The sequence below is a fragment of the Zalophus californianus genome, chromosome 15, assembly GCF_009762305.2.
Source record: "Zalophus californianus isolate mZalCal1 chromosome 15, mZalCal1.pri.v2, whole genome shotgun sequence".
Taxonomy (NCBI): domain Eukaryota; kingdom Metazoa; phylum Chordata; class Mammalia; order Carnivora; family Otariidae; genus Zalophus; species Zalophus californianus.
In genome coordinates, this window is record NC_045609.1 from 60524009 (window position 1) to 60543644 (window position 19636).

The following is a 19636-nucleotide window of genomic DNA, read 5'->3' on the forward strand; positions in this document are numbered from 1 at the left end:
GGGGACCTTTTACAATTACCATTGCCAAGGTACCTGGGGAAGAGCTTCGACATTAATATTTGTTTTAAAGCACCTCAACAGCTGGGGCGCCTGGGTGGCTCAGTTGGTTAAATGGGTGACTCTTGATCTCAGCTCAGTTCTGTATTTTTTTTAGAGATTTAATTAATTAATTTGAGAGAGAGAGCACATGTGTTCAAGTGAGAGGAGGGGAAGAGGGGGGAGGGAGAGGGAGAGAATCTCAAGCAGACTCTGGGCAGAGCATGGAGCCCGATATGGTGCTCTATCTCACGACCCTGAGATCATGACCTGAGCTGAAACCACGAGTCAGAGGCTTAATCGACTGAGCCACCCAGGCACCCCTCAGCACAGGTCTTGAGCTCAGGGTTGTGAGTTCAAGCCCTGCATTGGGCTCCACACTGGGCATGTAGCCTACTAAGAAGGAAAGGAAAAGAAAGAAAGAAAGAAAGAGAGAAAGAGAGAGAGAAAGAGAGGAAGAGAGAGAGAAAGAGAGGAAGAGAGAGAGAGAGAGAGAGAAAGAAAGCAAGCCCCTCAGCTGAGATCCAGAGCACAGGTCTTGAGCTCAGGGTTGTGAGTTCAAGCCCTGCATTGGGCTCCACACTGGGTGTGGAGCCTATTTATAAAAAAATAATGATAAATAAATAAATAAAGCCCCTCAGCGGAGATCCAGAGTCAGACACTCAAGTGAGCCACTCAGACACCTCACTCACAACCCTGAGATCAAGACCTGAATCGATACCAAGAGTCTGGTGCTTAACCGACTGAGCCACCCAGGTGACCCTAGACAACTATTTGTTTTTGAGATTTAAGTCAGACATTGAAAGATGAGTAGGAAAGAGAGAGAAAGGGAAGACTTCTAGCTAAGGCCGGGAGGTAGGAGTATGCTGAGCAGGTGTGTAGGAGAAATGTCTGATTGGAGCAGAGGGACATATCAATGCAAAGTGGGAAGTAAGGTGGGAGAGGGGACTGCATAAGATTGTGAAATTCTGGAAAGCCAGATAAAGGAATGTAAACAAAGATAACAGAGATAAGAGAGCCAAACAAGGATTGAGTAGGGAAGAACTGTGATACAAGTGAAGTCTAAAAGACAGTTATCAGGGGCGCCTGGGTGGCTTAGTCAGTTAAGCATGTCTGCCTTCACCTCAGGTCATGAGGACCCTGGAATCAAGCCCTACATAGGCTCTCTGCTCAGCCAGGAGCCTGCTTCTCCCTCTCTCTCTGTCTACTGCTCTGCCTACTTGTGCTCTCTCTGTCAAATAAATAAATAAAATCTTAAAAAAAAAAACAGGCTCATAAATGTATCGATTTTAGAGTTGGCAGATCTTTGTTTTCCAGATGGCAAGAGAGAGGATCAGAGAGGTTCAGTTAATTGTCCAATCAACCAATTAACTGGAGAAAGGATGGGCTAGAACCAGACTTCTTACATCCAATCCAGTGACCTTTCCTAAACTATGTTGGATATGAGAAGCTTCAAAATCAAGGCAGTTTATACTTGGGTTTCTCAGGTTGACTGACCATAAGCAGTCAATTTTCAAAAAAGAGGATTTACCCTTTCTGTACCCAGTCCCTGCCAGCTCACTTTCAATCCATATGCGTATGAACTGTCTGGCTGGTTGGGCTTTCAAACAAAAACTCCTTGGATTTGTTTTACTAATCCTTACCGCTGTATGGCTGGACAAAGTGAGGACCATCACTGACTGCCAGCCTCATTCAGCAGTGTTTTCATACTCCTCTATGGATAACAAAGTCAAATGAATGACTTCTCAACAGAATAGAATCTTAGAGTTTAAAAGATCTTACCTTCCTGGGTGCCTGAGTGGCTCAGTCGTTAAGCGTCTGCCTTCGGCTCAGGTCATGGTCCCAGGGTCCTGGGATCGAGCCCGGCATCGGGCTCCCTGCTCAGCGGGGAGTCTGCTTCTCCCTCTCCCACTCCGCCTGCTTGTGTTTCTGCTCTCGCTATCTCTCTTTCTCTGTCAAATAAATAAATAAAATCTTTAAAAAAAAAAAAGATCTTACCCTCCCACCCAAACTGAAACCCTCTAGACATTACTTAAGACAGATAGTCCTCTTGGGGCGCCTGGGTGGCTCGTTGGTTAAGCATCTGCCTTTGGCTCAGGTCATGATCTCAGGGTCCTGGGGTCGAGCCCAGCGTTGGGTTCCCTGCTCCGCGGGGAGCCTGCTTCTCCCTCTGCCCTTCCCCCTACTTGTGCTCTCTCATGCTTGCTCTCTCTCTCAAATAAATAAAATCTTTAAAAAAAAAAAAAGACAGATAGTGCTCTTGCCTCTATATCTTTTCAGGAATGGGGTGATCCATTCCTTTGTCAGTACAGCTCTGATTACTAGAGAGCTCTGAGTCTGAGTCCTGTGCCACCGAACTGTGGTTCAGTGAAAATAGCACAGGCCTTTGAGTCAAGCAGACTTGGGTTAGAATTCTGACAATATAATTTGCTGTATGACTTGCACAACTTATTTATTTTCTATCAGTCTCTTCTGTAAATTAGGGGTAATAATGCCTATTTTACAGAGTTACTATGAATATTAAAGATTATTATGCATATTAGAGATTATGTAAGTTTTTTAAAAAAGATCTTATTTATTTGAGGGAAAGGGAGAGAGCACAAGCAGGAGGGAGGGCAGAGGGGGAAGCAGGGGGTTCCCTGCTGAGCAGGGGCTCGATCCCAGGACCCCAGGATGATGACCTGAGCCAAAGGCAGATGCTTAACTGACTGAGCCACCCAGGCGCCCCATATTAGAGATTATGAATAAAAAATTCCCTGTGTGTGCCTGGCACAAAAGAGCTAATAAAGCGGTAGCTATTATTATTGTCATATGCTATCTATATATGCCTTTCAATACTTTCAAAACACTTGAATTTAGTTGTCATGTTATTCCTACATGCTCTTTTTCTTAGAGGAAGCATCTACCAATATTTTCTCCCATGGTCATCCTGCCCTTGACTATGCTCCTGCATACCATGTTTGTTGGACATGGTGCCCATAACTGAACAATTCCAGGTGTGATCAGACTGCTTCAAAACAAAGACCATAAGCCTCTATTCCCCAGACACTACTCTTCAAGCTGCCTAGAACTCCTTTAGCATATTTGGCAACTGTGTCACATATCGCCTTAGTCCTATGAAAACTTCCATGGAGTTTTCATGTGTATGAATTTGCAGTCTTCTCCATTTTGCACTTGTGTAGAACTTTTTTAAATCAGGAGTAAAACTTTTTTATTAAGTGAAAGCCTATTATGTATTAGGTATTGTGCTGAGTTCTGTGGACGTAAAGATGACTGTAGAACAAAGTATCAAAATACTAGGAATGTGAGCTCCACAAGATTGGGTCTGTCATGTTCACCAATGAATCCCTATTTCTTAGGATGATGTCTGCACACAGTTATGTGCTTACTGTTCGTTGAACAGATAAACAAAATAGTGGAAATTTTTCCTGTAAGTGAAAAGGCATTTCCCTAATTCACTTATTTTATCGATTTGGATATTCTGTACTAGCCTGTCACTTTTAGTCCAACCCTGGTGTTGAGAGAGTAGGGTAGATCCAATCTCCAAAATAAAATCGTACTGTCCCTTTCAAAGCCAAACTAAATAGTTACAGGCTTTATTTGCTGGATGGCCGTTATATCCCACCATTGAAGGCCTTTGGAAGCACTTTTTGACCCTTAATGCAAGGCTTCAATCCCAGGCTTAGCATTACCAGTCCATACCTTCTGAGCACAAAACACCCAAGAATCTCCTGAGGTGAGTTCTCTCTGGCCCTGACTTTTTTGGGGATAGAATAAGGTCTTCAGGAGCAGTGTGGGGTGATAGGTTAGAAGGACCTTGAAATTCTGCATTGGTCTGTGAGGTGCTGCCAGGACCTCTGAGTCCTCTCACAGTTTTTTCCAGTATTTGGTCTACAGGTGAGGCAATGCTCGCCATCTTGATATCAAATACCAGGCAAGCAGCCACTAGCGTCGCTCGGTAACCACGGAGACACCCGTGCCCCGCCCCCCTCCCGTTTCCCATCCGTAGAGGCTGTAAACTACGATTCCCATCAGCCGATTCTCTCTACTTGACGGCGAGTTGTCTAGATTTGGCTTTCGGCCACAGCGACCGTGCCGCAGTGAACTGCGGGAGTTGCGGTTCGCGTCGAGGCCTCACTTTTTGCCGCGGGAACCCCAGCACTACAAATCCCGTGAGCCAGTGGGCTCACGCATGTGCACGGAACAGCGGGTCCTCCCTGGCCCCCTGCCGGTGCCTGAGAGGTAAGAGAGGGCGGGGGGAAGGAAGAGGAGGCGGATCCGGGCGCTGCGTTGGCTGCGGCCTGGCACCAAGGGGGCGGCCCCGGCGGAGTGCAGACCCAGTGGCCCCCGGTGATTATGGACCCAGCCGAGGCGGTGCTGCAGGAAAAAGCGCTCAAGTTTATGGTGAGGAGAAGGCGCAGGCCTGGGAGCGGTGGAGGCGGTGGCGTTGGCGACGTCGCTGAGGCTCGGGCCTGGGCCGCCTGCCCACAGGAGGAGGGGGCAGCGGGATCCTGGGCCGGGCGAGGCCGGCGGCGGGGGCAGCTGAAGGGACCGGACGGGAGCTTTAGGGAGGAGGGTTGCGGAGAGGACCCGGGGGTGGGGGCAACGGCTCCGCCATCTTGTGGATGAGAAGCCAAGTGACAGCGGGAGCTTAATCGGGGAGGGGACTCTGGGCGGCGCGCGGGGCCCTGGAGGGAAAGGGGCGTGGGGACAGTTACTGAAGAGCGGAGGAAGCCCAGAGGAGAGACGCCGTGAGGTTGCTGGCAGGGCCTTTTCGGTGTCAGGGTTACGGGTCAGGCCCAGCAGAGGAGGTGCGTTCAGGAGTGGGGAAGGGGAGCGCGGGATAGTGGAAGGGGAGATAATAAGGGGGGGGGGCCAGTGGGGAACGGGCAAGGCGGGATGCAGATGGATCTAAGGGTGGAGGAGAGGAAGCCAGGGCAGGTGGGAGACTTGTAGTTCTGTAGAATGTGGGGGTGGGGTGGGGAGGAGGGGAGATAGCCTTTGCCTTCAGGGTACAGTCCCAGTTTGGCCAAACTAATGTTGACAAACTCTGGAAAGGAAGAGGCCTTACTTAGGAGGAGAAGGGTGAGGGATGGAGACCTAGGACTATGGTGATAGTCTCTAGGGAAGGAAGGGGGTGTTGATAGTGAGCCAGAATTACAAATGTCAGAAAAAGGGGTACATACTCTACTTTGAAAGGAGAAGCTAAATATTGTAGCGAGCACGAAGTGATAAAAAGCAAGAGGCTGATCCATCAGGGAAACATGGGTACAGGAGATTAGGGAAAAAATTAATATCTAATAGGGTAAAACAAAACAGAGTGCTAAATTGTAAAGAAAGTAAAATATGGGCCCTGGTGCTGTATCACTTTCTGAGAAAGGAGACGCCATGGAGATTACAATAGCAAGACTCCTCTAAGAAGGGATGAGATCAGTGGAAAAATTCAGGAGATAAAGGGGAGATCTAACTAGTGGGGAATAGGAGATGTCAGAATTGGTGGTTACTTATCAGTTTTAAGTTGAAGCACAGTATGAACTTGGATTGGAATTTGTTGGGTGTATTTAAATCCTTTGGAGCCTAGTTCTTTAACTTTCTATCCGCTTTTCTTTTGCTATGCTTGTTTGGCAAATTTGTATAGGCTGATATTTGATGCTTTTAATCTGATGCTTCTTGTATATCCTAGGTGTAAAACCAGACTTTGTGGTTACAGCTAAAGAATGGTGGACTGCATAGACTGCTGTTTTAACAGGTGGCTTTAGGGATATTGATATTATTTGCAGTGGAGTGTTGCTTTTTCGGAAGTAATTGTAACCTGTCACTCCAAATCTCATTTCTTCGATGGTTGTTATTTTGTTTTTGTCTGAAATACTAAAACAAATCTAAATAAACATGGGTACTATCCTAATTGAAATTTGGCTTTAAACTGCCCCATTTATAAGAATACATCTTCAGAGACTGGTCAAATTTACTAAAACTTTATTTTGTACTAGTGCTTTCAAAAACACCTAACTAAAGTTTGAATATATCATTAACAAAATCCCATTAGGCCTGAAGAAGGTTCTTGAGTTTCTGCCAATGTTGAAATTCTAAAATACTAAATTTTTTTGAAGTTTAGAAGTAAGAGGAAGTTGCTTGATATTTTACATTGAATAATCTCTATGCTAAATAACCTGTATGCCAGCTTCTAGATTTGTCAGAAAATTGGCAGCTGCTTGTTTTTGTTTTCCTACTTAGAGGTTGACTGAGTCCTAATCTTGACACTTATGTCAAATTTATGGAATAATGTGATTTATAGATCATAAAGAGACATTATGAGATCATCTTCTTTACTCCCCATTAGACCTCAGCCTAGGAACATTCACAACTACTTGATCTCCACTTTGTACTAGTGAGTTAATGTTTCGATAATGGTCTCCTGATTGAGTTAAAGTGGACCTGGAGATGGCCATGTAGTAGTTTAGCAGCTTTTAGGGCACCACACATTATTAAATGTTGAGTCACTTTCCATAGGGAGAAGCCAATTTTTTCTTTAATTTTAGTAACTTTCATTTTTGACCTTGCCTGCTATTTTGGCTACTGCTTGAGAAAAAGGCCAACTGGAAGAGGGTCACCAAGAAGGACTTCTTAATAGCTAAAGCAGAGAATGGAGAGTTAGAGATTTTGTATTTTTTAGCTCAGTCACAGTCTTATTATGAATCTGAGTAAGTCACAACTTGCCTTTGGTCCCATTTACCCTACTATAACGTGTCTTTACTTAGTCAGTTTTGAGATAGGAAGATACTTTATTTGTGTTTGCACCAAGTAATTAGCACAGTACAACATGGAGGAATGATCCTTTTAATCAAATTGAGATTTTTGTATAGTATTTGGCTTTGTTTTGGCCTTACTCCTTTCCTCAATTGCAAATTGTGAATGGCAGTTTTTGTACGGATGCCCTGATTTCCATGGTTTAAGAAAATGTAAAATTTATTTCAAATGCTAATGTGAAATAGATATTGTCTTTCATGAATTTTGCATATTACAACATTAATGTAGTGCTTTGATAACAAATTTTAAAATAAAATCTTATTAACAAGACTGCTAATTCATAGTTGACCATAGTTCACACATAGTTTAGATTTTAAATTTATCCTTGGATACTTATGAAAAATAGTTCAAGGAGAATGTTTAACTTCTAGAAACAAATGATATTAAAGCAGTAGTTCACATTAAGTAACCTGTATGCTAATATTTCATTTAGTTTTAGCAGGTCCTCAAGCACCTTCTTAACTAATACTTCCTTGGTCAACAAAATTAAAATTCAGAAAAGATAAATGGGAACTGGAAGAGGATCTGAGAAGAGAAATGAAAATGATTGAGGGAATGTAGGCACCATTTTATAAGCAGATATTAAAAAAATCTATATGGGAGATAGAAAGATGAGTTGAGGGATGAATTTGAATTTTATTTTTAAAAATGACCAGGATAAACCAGTCCTAGAATATTAGATCTGGGGAAATATTTGAAACTTAGATGAAATATTTTAGGGCATATAAAATACTTTTTTATAGAATTGATAGATAAGGGAAACAATATAAAAGGTAACTTGCAGTGTAACAGACCACCACACAATTTAGTGGCTTAAACAATTTTTTACTTCTCTGAAATTTGTGGTTGATTGATGGTGTTGGCTGGGGTGCTGGCATAGCTGGAATGTTCAAAGTGGCCACATTCACATAGATGACCACTGGCTGAGAGTTCAGTTAGTCCTAAAGGCCTTCAATCCTCCTCTATGTGCCCGCGCCCCTTCGTTCTCCGCATGGCCTTTGGATTTACTTAAGCTGGGTGCCTGGATTCTAAGAAGGAGCATTCTAAGAGACAGGAATAGAAGGCGTTCAGCCAGTTCTCTTACGTCCTTGAATTGGAAGTCTGAGAATGTCACTCTTGGTCAAAGACAGTCAAGGCTAGCCCAGAGTCGGAGGGGAAATATTCTCTACCTGTAGACAAGAAGAATGACATTCATAAACAGCTAGAAATTGCTGGAGGTCATGCCCTTTTGAGACTGGCTGCCAGGGATGCTATTGTAGTTGGATGTTCATGCTAAAAATACAAATGGGATTAGCCAAATTTGTAAATAACAACACTGGGTTTACTTTGGAAGCATCTCTTTTTTGAGGTTAACTTCTTAAGGAACTAACATGATCTCCTGCATGACTTGCCTTAATAATGTCACTGCAGAGATAATACTGGGTGAATTAATATGATTCAGTAACTTTTCTTATTTGCTTGAGAGGTGCATGTATCTAAAAGCAAGAAATTGCATTTTAAAATAAATACTCAGATTTTTCACTGAGATGGGCTTTTCTTTGAGTCAGTGAGATTGATTACCAGCTGGTTGGGTGAACATTTGAAACTAGTTCTTAGTTTTTGTCAGAGTTTCTATGTATCTTTTACCTGTTCTCAATTTAAGTTAGCCTTCAGTTTCTTTTCTGGATATTCTTATATAGGTTAAGGTATGAAATTACAAATTAGTGATAATTCTTTGTGCTAATTTTTAGAACTTATGTCTGTAATAGATGTACATATTATTGGAAGTGAATTATTAGATATAGAGAAAATTCTACTTTGAATGATTGTCAGAAATTTTTTATTGCTAAATTAGAAAATGAACTTTCAAAAGAGACCACTTATTATTCTATATTATTTGTATAGTGTTTAAATCCTGAAAGAAAGGAAGCAGATGAAAATTTTTTTTCCCTTGTTAAAGGGAGATGGGACATATGTAAGATTTTGAGCATGTGTAGAAAAAATTATTTTATGGTAAATGGCATTACAATAAAAAAGAGAATGAGGAAAGAAAAAAATCTTTGTGCTATTGAAGTATTTTAAAATCCCTTCTACTTTTTTTTAAAGATTTTATTTGAGAGAGAATGTATGCGCGCACACGCATGAGAGCATGAATGGGGGAGGAGCAGAGGGAGAGGAAGAAGCAGGCTCCCCACTGAGCAAGGAGTCTGAGCAGGGAGCCTGATGCGGGGCTCGATCCCAGGACCCTAGATCATGACCTGAGCTGAAGGCAGACACTTAACTGACTAAGCCACCCAGGTGCCCCAAATCCTATCTATGTTCTAGCAATATTTTAATATAGCATGGAAAGTGCTTTCTAAGTATGTATAATAATTCACTGAGGATGATGTAGAAAATATTTACCAATGTTTAATAAGTCGGTCACTATAAAGAAAACTGCTTCTTTCCTCAGTAGTCAATCCAGCATCTGTAAATTGGAAGTAGAGGAGGGGAAAAAATACGGGATAGTTTCACTGGCTCGTACCATTTTGACTAGTATTCCATAAGATTTAACTTTTACTTTGGGAATCTCTTGATAATTCCCTTTACTTTCCTAAAGCCTGACTGAGACAGAGCTAGAACATTTTACAGAAGGCTCAGAGATAACGAGTGGAATAAATACTGAGGGTAGTTGACTTCACACTATGAAGTCTGGGACACTCCTGCCATAGTTCTTGGATTGACTTCTTGTGTGGCTAGGGTGGGAGTGGGAAGCAAGGGAGCAAAAGCCACAGGGCCCAGAGAGGATTCCTTCCTGCCTAAGATGAACCTTCTGAGTTGGGATTTCCTTCTAAGGTCTTGCTCCTTCCTGAGATTTGGCTCTCCCTTCAGGATATACCTCCCTTCCTATTGCCAAGCTTGTGCTCTTAACCTGTCCTGACTGTCAGTAAAGGGATAACCATAGTAGAATTGGGAGAGTTGTGTTTTTTAAATTTTTGTTTTTTAAAATAGCCATGAATAGCTAACAGCTGTCATTTATTTAGTGTTTACTATGTGCTATTCTAAATTTTTTTTTTTAATCTCTACACTCAATGTGGACCTTGAACTCATGACCCCCGAGATCAAGAGTTGCATGCTCTTATAACTGAGACAGACTGGTGCCCCTAAGTCCTTTACATATATTACTTCATTTAATCCTTCCAATAATAGATTCAGTACTATTGTTACTCCCATTTTCAGATAAGGAGACTGAGTCCAGAGAGAATAAGTAACTTGTACAAAGTCACTCTGTTAGCAAGGAGTCTGACATCAAACCCATGCAGTCTGACCCAGTACCCTGACTTATATTATATTTATTTATTTATTTATTTTTAAAATTTTTATTTATTTATTTGAGAGAATGAGAGAGAGAGAGAGAGAGAGCGAGCATGAGAGGGGGTTGGGTCAGAGGGAGAAGCAGACTCCCTGCTGAGCAGGGAGCCCGATACGGGACTCGATCCCGGGACTCCAGGATCATGACCTGAGCCGAAGGCAGTCGCTTAACCAACTGAGCCACCCAGGCGCCCTGACTTATATTATATTTAATCCTTGAAGAGCAGAGAAACAATGGAATATGATGGCATATTTCTTTGCTAGTCACATGATGGCTGGAGTGGAAGTGTTATTGTCCAGACTTATATGTAGATTTTCTAATCATTTGACTTACTGAGGAAATGGAGTAAGACTTTATAGTTTCACAGTATCATTGTATATCAGTCAGCTATTGCTGAGTAATAAAACCCACAAACTATCGTGGCATACAATGATAGACATTTATTCTCATGAATGTGTGGATTTGCTGAGTATTGGATGGTATAGACTGGGCTTAGCTGGATGACTCTGGACTTGGCTGCTCACTAAGGACTGGTACATATGATATTCTGGGACTTAGACTAAAGAAATGGTGACTTGGGTGGCTCAGTTGGTTGAGCGACTGCCTTCGGCTCAGGTCATGATCCTGGAGTCCCGGGATTGAGTCCCGCATCGGGCTCCCTGCTCAGCGGGGAGTCTGCTTCTTCATCTGACCCTCTTCCCTCTCCTGGTCTCTATCTCTCATTCTCTCTCTCTCAAATAAATAAATAAAATCTTAAAAAAAAGAAAAAGAAATGGTGACTTATCAGGTGAAGCTCTTGTAGCTACAGCAAAGGCACAAGAGAGCAAGTCCAATTATTCAAGTACCTTTCAGTCATTGGTCCTGTCACACCTGCTAGTATTCCGTTAACCAAAGCAAGTCAATGGGCAAGCCCAGAGTCAAAAGGGCAGGAAAGTATACTCTGCTCGTAGAAGGCGTGGAGGAGGGAGTAACTTGTATAATAATGTACTATAGTAACAATTGTCTATAATATAATCTAGTATACTTGATTTATAGAAGAATGATGAAATGCTTACTATGACAGCTGTTGTGCTTTCATTCTGCTCATTGTTGTGCTATCCTGACTAGCACTTTCTCACTTTGGTTACTGAACAACACCCTTGGGCTGGATACTTTTATTTTATTTTTTATTTATTTTTAAAGATTTTATTTATTTGAGAGAGAGAATGAGAGAGAGAGAGCGCACATGAGAGGGGGGAGGGTCAGAGGGGGAGGCAGACTCCCTGCCGAGCAGGGAGCCCAATGCGGGACTCTATCCTGAGACTCCAGGATCGTGACCTGAGCCGAAGGCAGTCGCTCAACCAACTGAGCCACCCAGCCATCCATCCCTGGGCTGGATACTTTTAGAACCACTACTTAATATAGCAGGTATCTTTGCATCATGTTATGTAAAATTAAAAAAAGGCATAAAGAAACAATTAGATTCGGGCGCCTGGGTGGCTCAGTTGGTTAAGCGACTGCCTTCGGCTCAGGTCATGATCCTGGAGTCCCGGGATCGAGTCCCGCATCGGGCTCCCTGCTCGGCAGGGAGTCTGCTTCTCCCTCTGACCCTCTTCCCTCTCGTGCTCTCTATCTCTCATTCTCTCTCTCTCAAATAAATAAAATCTTAAAAAAAAAAAAGAAACAATTAGATTCTTGACATTAATCCACAGTGATGCCCTGAAAAGTTCATCAGTATTACAAGCTATTCTTCTATCCTTAGGAAGGATAAAGTTGATGTCATTCCAATGGCATTTGTACAGAATTTGAATCAAGGTCATACATAATGCTCTAACAACTCCCTTGGTAGCAGGTTTAGAGCTCTTAAATCCCTTCCCTGCACCTAAATTTGAGGCTGCAAAGATATGGTACTGATATTTTCAGATGTCTGGGGGACGTTCAGGTTTTCACTGAAAAGTCATGGAAACAGACATCCAGGAATTATATAGCACATGGATAATACTTTTGGAACACAGATGTACAAATCCTTGTACTCAGGAACTAATACATTAATGCTAATCTATTAATGTGATAATTTGTGAATTGCTGGATTATGGGTAATATTTCAAAATATTTAATAGCATCTGAAAACATGCTAGTAAACACACACAAAAGCATGATTTTTGGTGATTTTTCTTTTCTTTGGATTCTTTAATGTTTTCTAGATTTTCAGCAGTGAATCTGTATTGTTTTTAATCCGAAAAATTTAAATTTAGTATACTGAGTGCATATATTTATAAAATAAGGACCCCAAAGAAGACCTGCATTTGATCATGGACTGCAGTGTAGCCAGGATCATTTTCTTAACTGCAAAATGGGCAATTGTTAGTCTTACCTACTTAGATTTATGATTTAAAATTGCCATGTATAATGTGTTAATTGATCATTTATATCATTAAACTCCTCTATGTATCCAAGATTTTCATTGGAAATTTAGGACTGTATGTTCCTAGATTGTGCTGGAGCACTGCATTTTCCTTTTAAATAGTACTTGGCAAAATCAGTGGGTTGACAGTTGAAAATGAGGCCATGAGTTGGCATGCAATGTGATTTGATAAAAATGTGAACATAAACTAAGTTGCAAAACATCATGTTATATGTGGAGGGAGGTGGTTATGGGGGCAGGAGTGGATGAAGATACAAAATTAAATAAAACTTCTGTCTCCTCTAGAACTTCACAATCTATCGAGAAGATAGGAATTTATAGGTTTTTTACATATTTTTTTAAAGGTTTTATTTATTTGACAGAGAGAGACACAGCCAGAGGGGGAACACAAGCAGGGGGAGTGGGAGAGGGAGAAGCAGGCTTCCCACTGAGCAGGGATCCTGATGCAGGGCTCCATCCCAGGACCCTAGGACCCCGGGACCCCAGGATTATGACCCGAGCCGAAGGCAGATGCTTAATGACTGAGCCACCCAGGTGCCCCATGGAATTTATAGTATTTCTTAAGGCACACCAGTAAGTGCCAAAATAGAGGCAAAAGTGCTATAGAAGTTATCAGAAGGGAAATCAGTTTTAACTGAAGAGATCTTTGGACACTTTGTGGAAGAAGAAAACTTCATATTGGATTTTATAGAATAGATAGGTTTTGATAGACTTGTTTTTGAGTTGGGCAGTTCCAGGAAGAGGGAGTAGTTTGGGTAAAGGCCAGAAAATCAAGAGATCGGTAGGCACAGGTTGAGTAAATAGATATGACTTGGACATAAGGTGCATAGCAAACAAGAAAGAAAAGAAAGACTGAGGACCGGGGAGTTTGGACTGAATCCAGTTTGTGTTGAAAAATAATATTCTAGTGTACTTTGTGGATGTATCTGTCTATATAAGCTTTTTAGAGAAGTAATTATACAAAAGGTGTACAGATCTTAAGTATATAGCTCATTAAAATTTTACCTAGTGATCACTTCTGTGTAAGCATTATCTAATATCTGTAGGTTGGTTTTACATTAAATTAAAAAAAGGCATAAAGAAACAATTGTATTTAGCCTGTGTATATATGGAATATATGGAACCATTCCAGTATATATGCTTCAGTGTCTGGCTTCTTTTGTTCCACATTGTTTGTAAGATGATACATTCAGGTTGTTGTGTTGGGTGTAGTATGTTCATTCTCATTCTCATTGCTGTGTAGTATTCCAGTGTGTGAATGTACTTCATATTTTTAGCCATTCTATTGTTGATGGACATTTGGGTTATTTCCAGTTTTTGGCTACTGTGAATTGTGCTGTTATGAATAATCTTGTACATTTCTCTTCTTGAACATATGTACATATCTGTTTGGTATATATCTAGGAGTAGGATTGCTAGGTCATAGAGTATGAGAATGTTCAGCTTTAATAGGTACCATGAAACTGTTTTCCATTTTACACTTCCTAGAGCAGCATATGAGAGTTCCAGTTGCTGCGTGTTCTTGTAACACTCACTTGATACTGTCTGTCTTTTTCAGTTCAGTCCAGACTAGTAGATGAAGACAGTACCATTTCACTGTCTCAGTGCTTTAATTTACATTTCCTTAGTGACCATTGTAATCAAGCACTTTTTTAGGGTTTTTTTTTTAAGATTTTATTTATTTATTTGAGAGAAAGAGAGAATGAGAGATAGAGAGCACGAGAGGGAAGAGGGTCAGAGGGAGAAGCAGACTCCCTGCTGAGCAGGGAGCCCGATGCGGGACTCGATCCCGGGACTCCAGGATCATGACCTGAGCCGAAGGCAGTCGCTTAACCAACTGAGCCACCCAGGCGCCCCTAACACCTTTTTAGGTTTATTGGCTATTTATTTAATTATTTGAGAGTGAGAGCTAGAGGGGGTGGGGTGGAGGGAGAGAGAACCCTAAGCAGGCTTCGCACCCGGGTGCAGGGCTCCATCTTACAACCCTGAGATCATGACCTGTATTAGCTCTTTAAATATACTCTATTGTGAAGTGTCAATTTAAGCCTTGGAAGCCTTGCTTATTTTTTTAAAAATTGGATTGTCTGCCTTTTTTAATTGATTTGTTCCTTATATTCTGAAAAATACAAATCTTTCATCAAGGATATGGTGTCTTTGTAGGAATAGAATGTTTTGTTTCAGACTTTTGCATTTGAGGGATCAGTAAAAAATGTCACAAGGTTTTGTACTACTTACATAATATTCACAGGATTAGCAAGGTTTTTTTTTTTTCTCTACACACCAGTAGTTTAAAAAGAATGATTGCAATTAGCACCATCATTTATAAAAGAAAGAAAAAGCTTTCTAATGCCACAAAAGTAGCAAGGATATAATCTCAGAATACAGGAAACTCTTTGGGGTAGGCAGAGTAAGCAACCCCTGCCACACCAATCCCAAGTACCTGTGAATATGTTAAATTACATGGCGAATTAAGGTAACAGAGTTAAGGTTGCTAATCAGCTGACTTTAAAATAGGGAAGTATCCTGGATTATTTGTGTTGGGCCCAGTGTTAATCCAAGGGACCCTAAACGTGTAAGAGGAAGGTAGAAGAACAGGTCAGAGTGATGCCATGTGAGAACTCAATCCGCTGTTGCCGCCTCTGAAGATGGGAGAAGAGAGATGTGAGCTGAGGAGTGTGAGCAGCCTCTAGGAGCTTGAAAGGACAAGCTAGAGCCTCCAGAACAGAACACAGTGCCACCAACAACCATGATTTTTGGCCCAGTGAGAACCATTTCAGACTTCTGAACTACAGAACTATAAAATAATAAATTGATGTTGTTTTAAGCCACTGTGTGATAATTTGTTACAGCAGCCATGGAAAACTAATAGTCTTTCTTGAGAGAAAATAGTTAAACCTAATTGGAGTGTGTATATTGATAAACACATACACACCCCCCCACCCCCATAATATCAGTATCTTTATTTTTAGTGTTTGGTAACCACCAGTGCAGTCCTTTCTCTTTCTCTTAACATTTTATTTTGAATTAATCTCAGAATTAGAGAAGAGTAAGTAAGACACAAAAGTTATTTTTTCCTGAATCATTTGAATGTAAGTTCTCACGTCACTAAATGTTTCAGTGTGTATTTTCTACAAATAGAGGACATTCTATATAACAATAATACAACCATCAAAGTTCAGAAATTAACATACAGTACAATTACATATCCAACCCCAGACCCCTTTAAACTTTGCCAGTTGTTCCAGTAAGGTTCTTTATAGCAAAAGGATCCAACCCAGAACCATGCATCGAATTTAGTTGTCATGTCTCTTTAGTCTCCTTCAATGTAGAACAGTTCATTGGTTTTTCTTTGACTCTCATGACTATGGCACTTTTGAACATTACAAACCATTTTGTAGAATTTGAGTCCCTTAATTTGAGTTTATCTTATTTTTCCTCATGATTGGATCCAGGTTATGTATTTTTGGCAGAAATACCACAGAAGTGATGCTGTAGTTTTACTCCTTGCCTCCTATCAGGTGACACGTGATTTTTATTTATAATTTTGTTTAATTGATTAAGGTGGCATCTGCCAGTTTCTTTTAAAATATGTTTTTATCTTTGTAATAAATATTTTATGGAAAGGTACTTTGAAACCAGGTAATTACCCTATTCTTCATCAGATTTTCAATCTATTATAATAGAATGGGCTTATGAATTCCTGTTTTATTTGATGGGTTATAATCCAATACTGTCATTTATTTTGATGCCTAAATTGTTCCCTATTTGGTCAGTGCTTTCAGGCTGCTTTCTTTGTCTTTTTGATGTCATTCTTTGAGCGTTTTCTTATTTTCTGGTATAAAAAGATATTCTTGTATTAAAAAAAGGCTCATTTTGTATTCCCACTCCCTCTGCCCCCAGCCCTGGAACTGCTGATTTCTCCAAGGAGCCTTGGTTTTTTTTTTAGTAGAGGATATTTAGAAGTCAAGATCTGGGTGTTAGGTGTGCTAATTGCTGTTGGGGTTTCACTGCTCCCAGGTCCTCTTACTGGACAGAGGTAGGGAATATATGTATGTGTAAACATGCACACATGCATTTATATCACTATTTTATCTACATATTCATTTAAAACCATGAGTTCACACTGATATGTCCAGTTCTAGTCTAACACCACAGGGTTCATTCAATAATTTCCTTTCCGTAATTATAACTCCCTTTTCTGATGGTAACTTGGTTCTCATTATCTTCAGCATATTTTATTAATCAATTTCCCTGTATGCGACCAGTCTCTCCTATTGCTGCTGTTCCTGACATCTACCACATGGATGCCATCCTCACCTAGCCAGGCTTGAAAATCCCATATCAAGGCTGCTGCCCCTGCTCCCTGTTTGAACATCTTTCTCACTTCAGGATCTGATACCTTGCACTGGGTTGCTCTTCTCAGTCCATCTGGACTCCAGCACCCTGTGCAGGACTGCCAAGGCTGCCATATTCCTGTATGGACATCCTTTTTATCCTGCTAGGGCTCTGACCTCCTGCAGTAGATCACTGCTGATTCTACCACCCTATCTTGTATAGACATCTGTTTTGCTTGGCCCTAACTAAACTGAATACACATTTTTTTAATCTTGCAAAACTCAAACTCTATACCTGTTAAACAACTCTCCATTTCCCTCCCCCCCAGCCCTTGACAACCACCATTCTACTTTGTTTCTATGAATTTGGCTACTCTAGATACCTCGTAAGTGGAATGATATAGTATTTGTCTTTTTGTGAATGGCTTATTTTTCTTAGCACAGTGTTCTCAAGGTTCATTCATGTTGTAATGTGTCAGAATTTCCTTCCTTTTTGAGGCTAAATAATATTCTGTCATATTTAAACATCACATTTTGTTTGTCCATTAACCTCTTGCCAGACACTTGGGATCCTTCCACCTTTTGGCGGTTGTGAATAATGCTGTGAACACAAATCTACAGATATCTCTTTAAGACCCTGACAAGCTTTATTGTTTTACCTTTTACATTTAGATCTATAGTCCATCTGGAATTAATTAATTAATGTTTGATGTGAGGTAGAGGACAGAATTCAGTTTTTGTTTTTTAAATCCAGTCGATCCAGTGTCATTTATTGAAAAGATTATTCTTTCTCTGTCTCATTACAGGGTCACTCTGCCATATATGAATTCAGGAATTCATACCACCTGTCTATGTATGTGTGTGGGCCTGTTTCTAGGGCTCAGTTCTGTTCCATTGTTCTTTTTATTCTTGTATCAATATCATACTTTCTTAATATATTTTTATACCAGTTCTTGATATCTGATAGTATATGCCCTTCAGCTGCCCACCGCCCTCAAGATTGCATTGGCTGTTCTTGGCCCTTTGCATTTCCATATGTATTGGAATCTGCTTGTTAATGTCCACGAAACATGCTGCTATGGTTTTTATTGGCATTGCATTGAATTTCTATATAAATATGTTTGGGTAGAATTGAGATCGTAACACTATTGAGTTCTACAATCCATGAAAATGGTATATCTTTCCAAATAATCTTTCTTTTTTTTTTTTAAGATTTTATTTATTTATTTGACAGAGAAAGAGATAGCGAGAGAGGGAACACAAGCAGGGGGAGTAGGAGAGGGAGAAGCAGGCTTCCCCGCGGAGCAGGGAGCCAGATGTGGGGCTCGATCCCAGGACCCTGGGATCACGACCTGAGCTGAAGGCAGACGCTTAACGACTGAACCACCCAGGCGCCCCCAAATAATCTTTCTTTAATTTCTCTGTGTAGAGATCTTTGTACATTTTTCTGTTAGATTTATTCGTAGTTATTTGGTGTTTTTAGATGCTGGTTCTTTTTGGAAGCTATTTTTAAAACTTAATTTTCTATTTAAATTTCTATTTAAATTTAAATTTCTATTTGCTGGTAGTGCAAAGGTTTTAAATCTGAGGTCCATGGCCCCCATTCAAGATATAAACACATACAAGTACTTTTTTCTGAAAGGTCTGTAATTTACATCTGAATCTGATTCCCACTGAGGGCAATAACAACAAAGATTAAAGACCACTGTAGTCTTTCACTTAGAATGGATTGGACTAGGGAGGAGGGAATAGACAGAGACAGAGAGGCCACTTAAAGGCTGTATAATAGTCCAGGCAAGAAGCCATGTGGACTTGAGCCAGGGTAGTAAGTATGGAAAGAAGGAAAGACATTTAAGGAATATTTTCAAGATAGAATGAATAAGGTTTGCCTGGAGGAGAATAGGAGAAATAAAGAAAAAGAAGAATAAAAAAGGTGTCAGGCATGATTTGGGGTAGTTAGCTAAAGGGAAGGTTGTTGTAGTATAGGGAAATGAGTATTTGGTGGGTAAAGATGTTGGAATAGTCCCTAATTTTAACAAGGAGACTAAATTTAAGATATATTCGTATAGATAAAAATGGGCAAATATTTGGGATTTGCCTTGGAATTCGGAAGGTGGAAAGCTGAGTGATGGGAATTCATTATATACCCATTCCATACTTTTCTGTGTATATAAAAGTATCCATAATAACAGGTTAAAAGAGATTTATCCACATAGAGAGTGAGCCAAATTGAAGTTCTCTGGACCACTCAACTCCACTTCCTATGTGATAGAAAGATCAGGATTCTTTTAAACATTGTGTTTGGTTTTTGAGTAATTTCATAATCACTGTCTCATACTGGGGACACTGTTTTTATCAAGATAAGCCAGATAAGGAAGCACAAAGCTACAGAGGCTTTTCATGCTAGCTGAGGTAGGCTAAGTGCTTGGATGTGGCTAGGAGTTAAGGAGAGGAAATTTAGCTAGGCAGATGGAACATGGCATCTTTTGGCAACTCAGCCAGATTTGTGGACTCAGGGAAGTTTAGCAAGGGCAGGATATTCTTTCAGGGGGAGAATAGTGGTAAGGAATCTGGGTGCAGATATTCTGGGGGCATCCAGATAGGCAGACAGCCTCAGTAAGTGCTGAAAACAGGTAGCAAGGACCCTGATTAAAGTCTGGGATCAGAAGTCAAACTGTCATACCCAGCAAGGAACTAAAGAATTCATTAATTCAGTTCATTTAT

At 40.6% G+C, this 19636-nt stretch overlaps 1 protein-coding gene across 9 annotated transcripts in view; it reads left to right on the top strand.

The window, feature by feature from the left end:
* Positions 1-4263: 4263 nt before the first annotated feature.
* Positions 4264-19636, top strand: part of BTRC (beta-transducin repeat containing E3 ubiquitin protein ligase) — a 171172-nt gene continuing 155799 nt past the window's right edge. For 6 of the 9 annotated variants that reach the window (XM_027591382.2, XM_027591368.2, XM_027591376.2 and 3 more), the window contains exon 1: positions 4285-4440. In XM_027591382.2, coding sequence (XP_027447183.1) covers positions 4393-4440 — 48 coding nt within the window. In that variant the 5' untranslated portion in view covers positions 4285-4392. The other 3 variants (XM_027591414.2, XM_027591361.2, XM_027591404.2) reach the window with 3 other exon arrangements.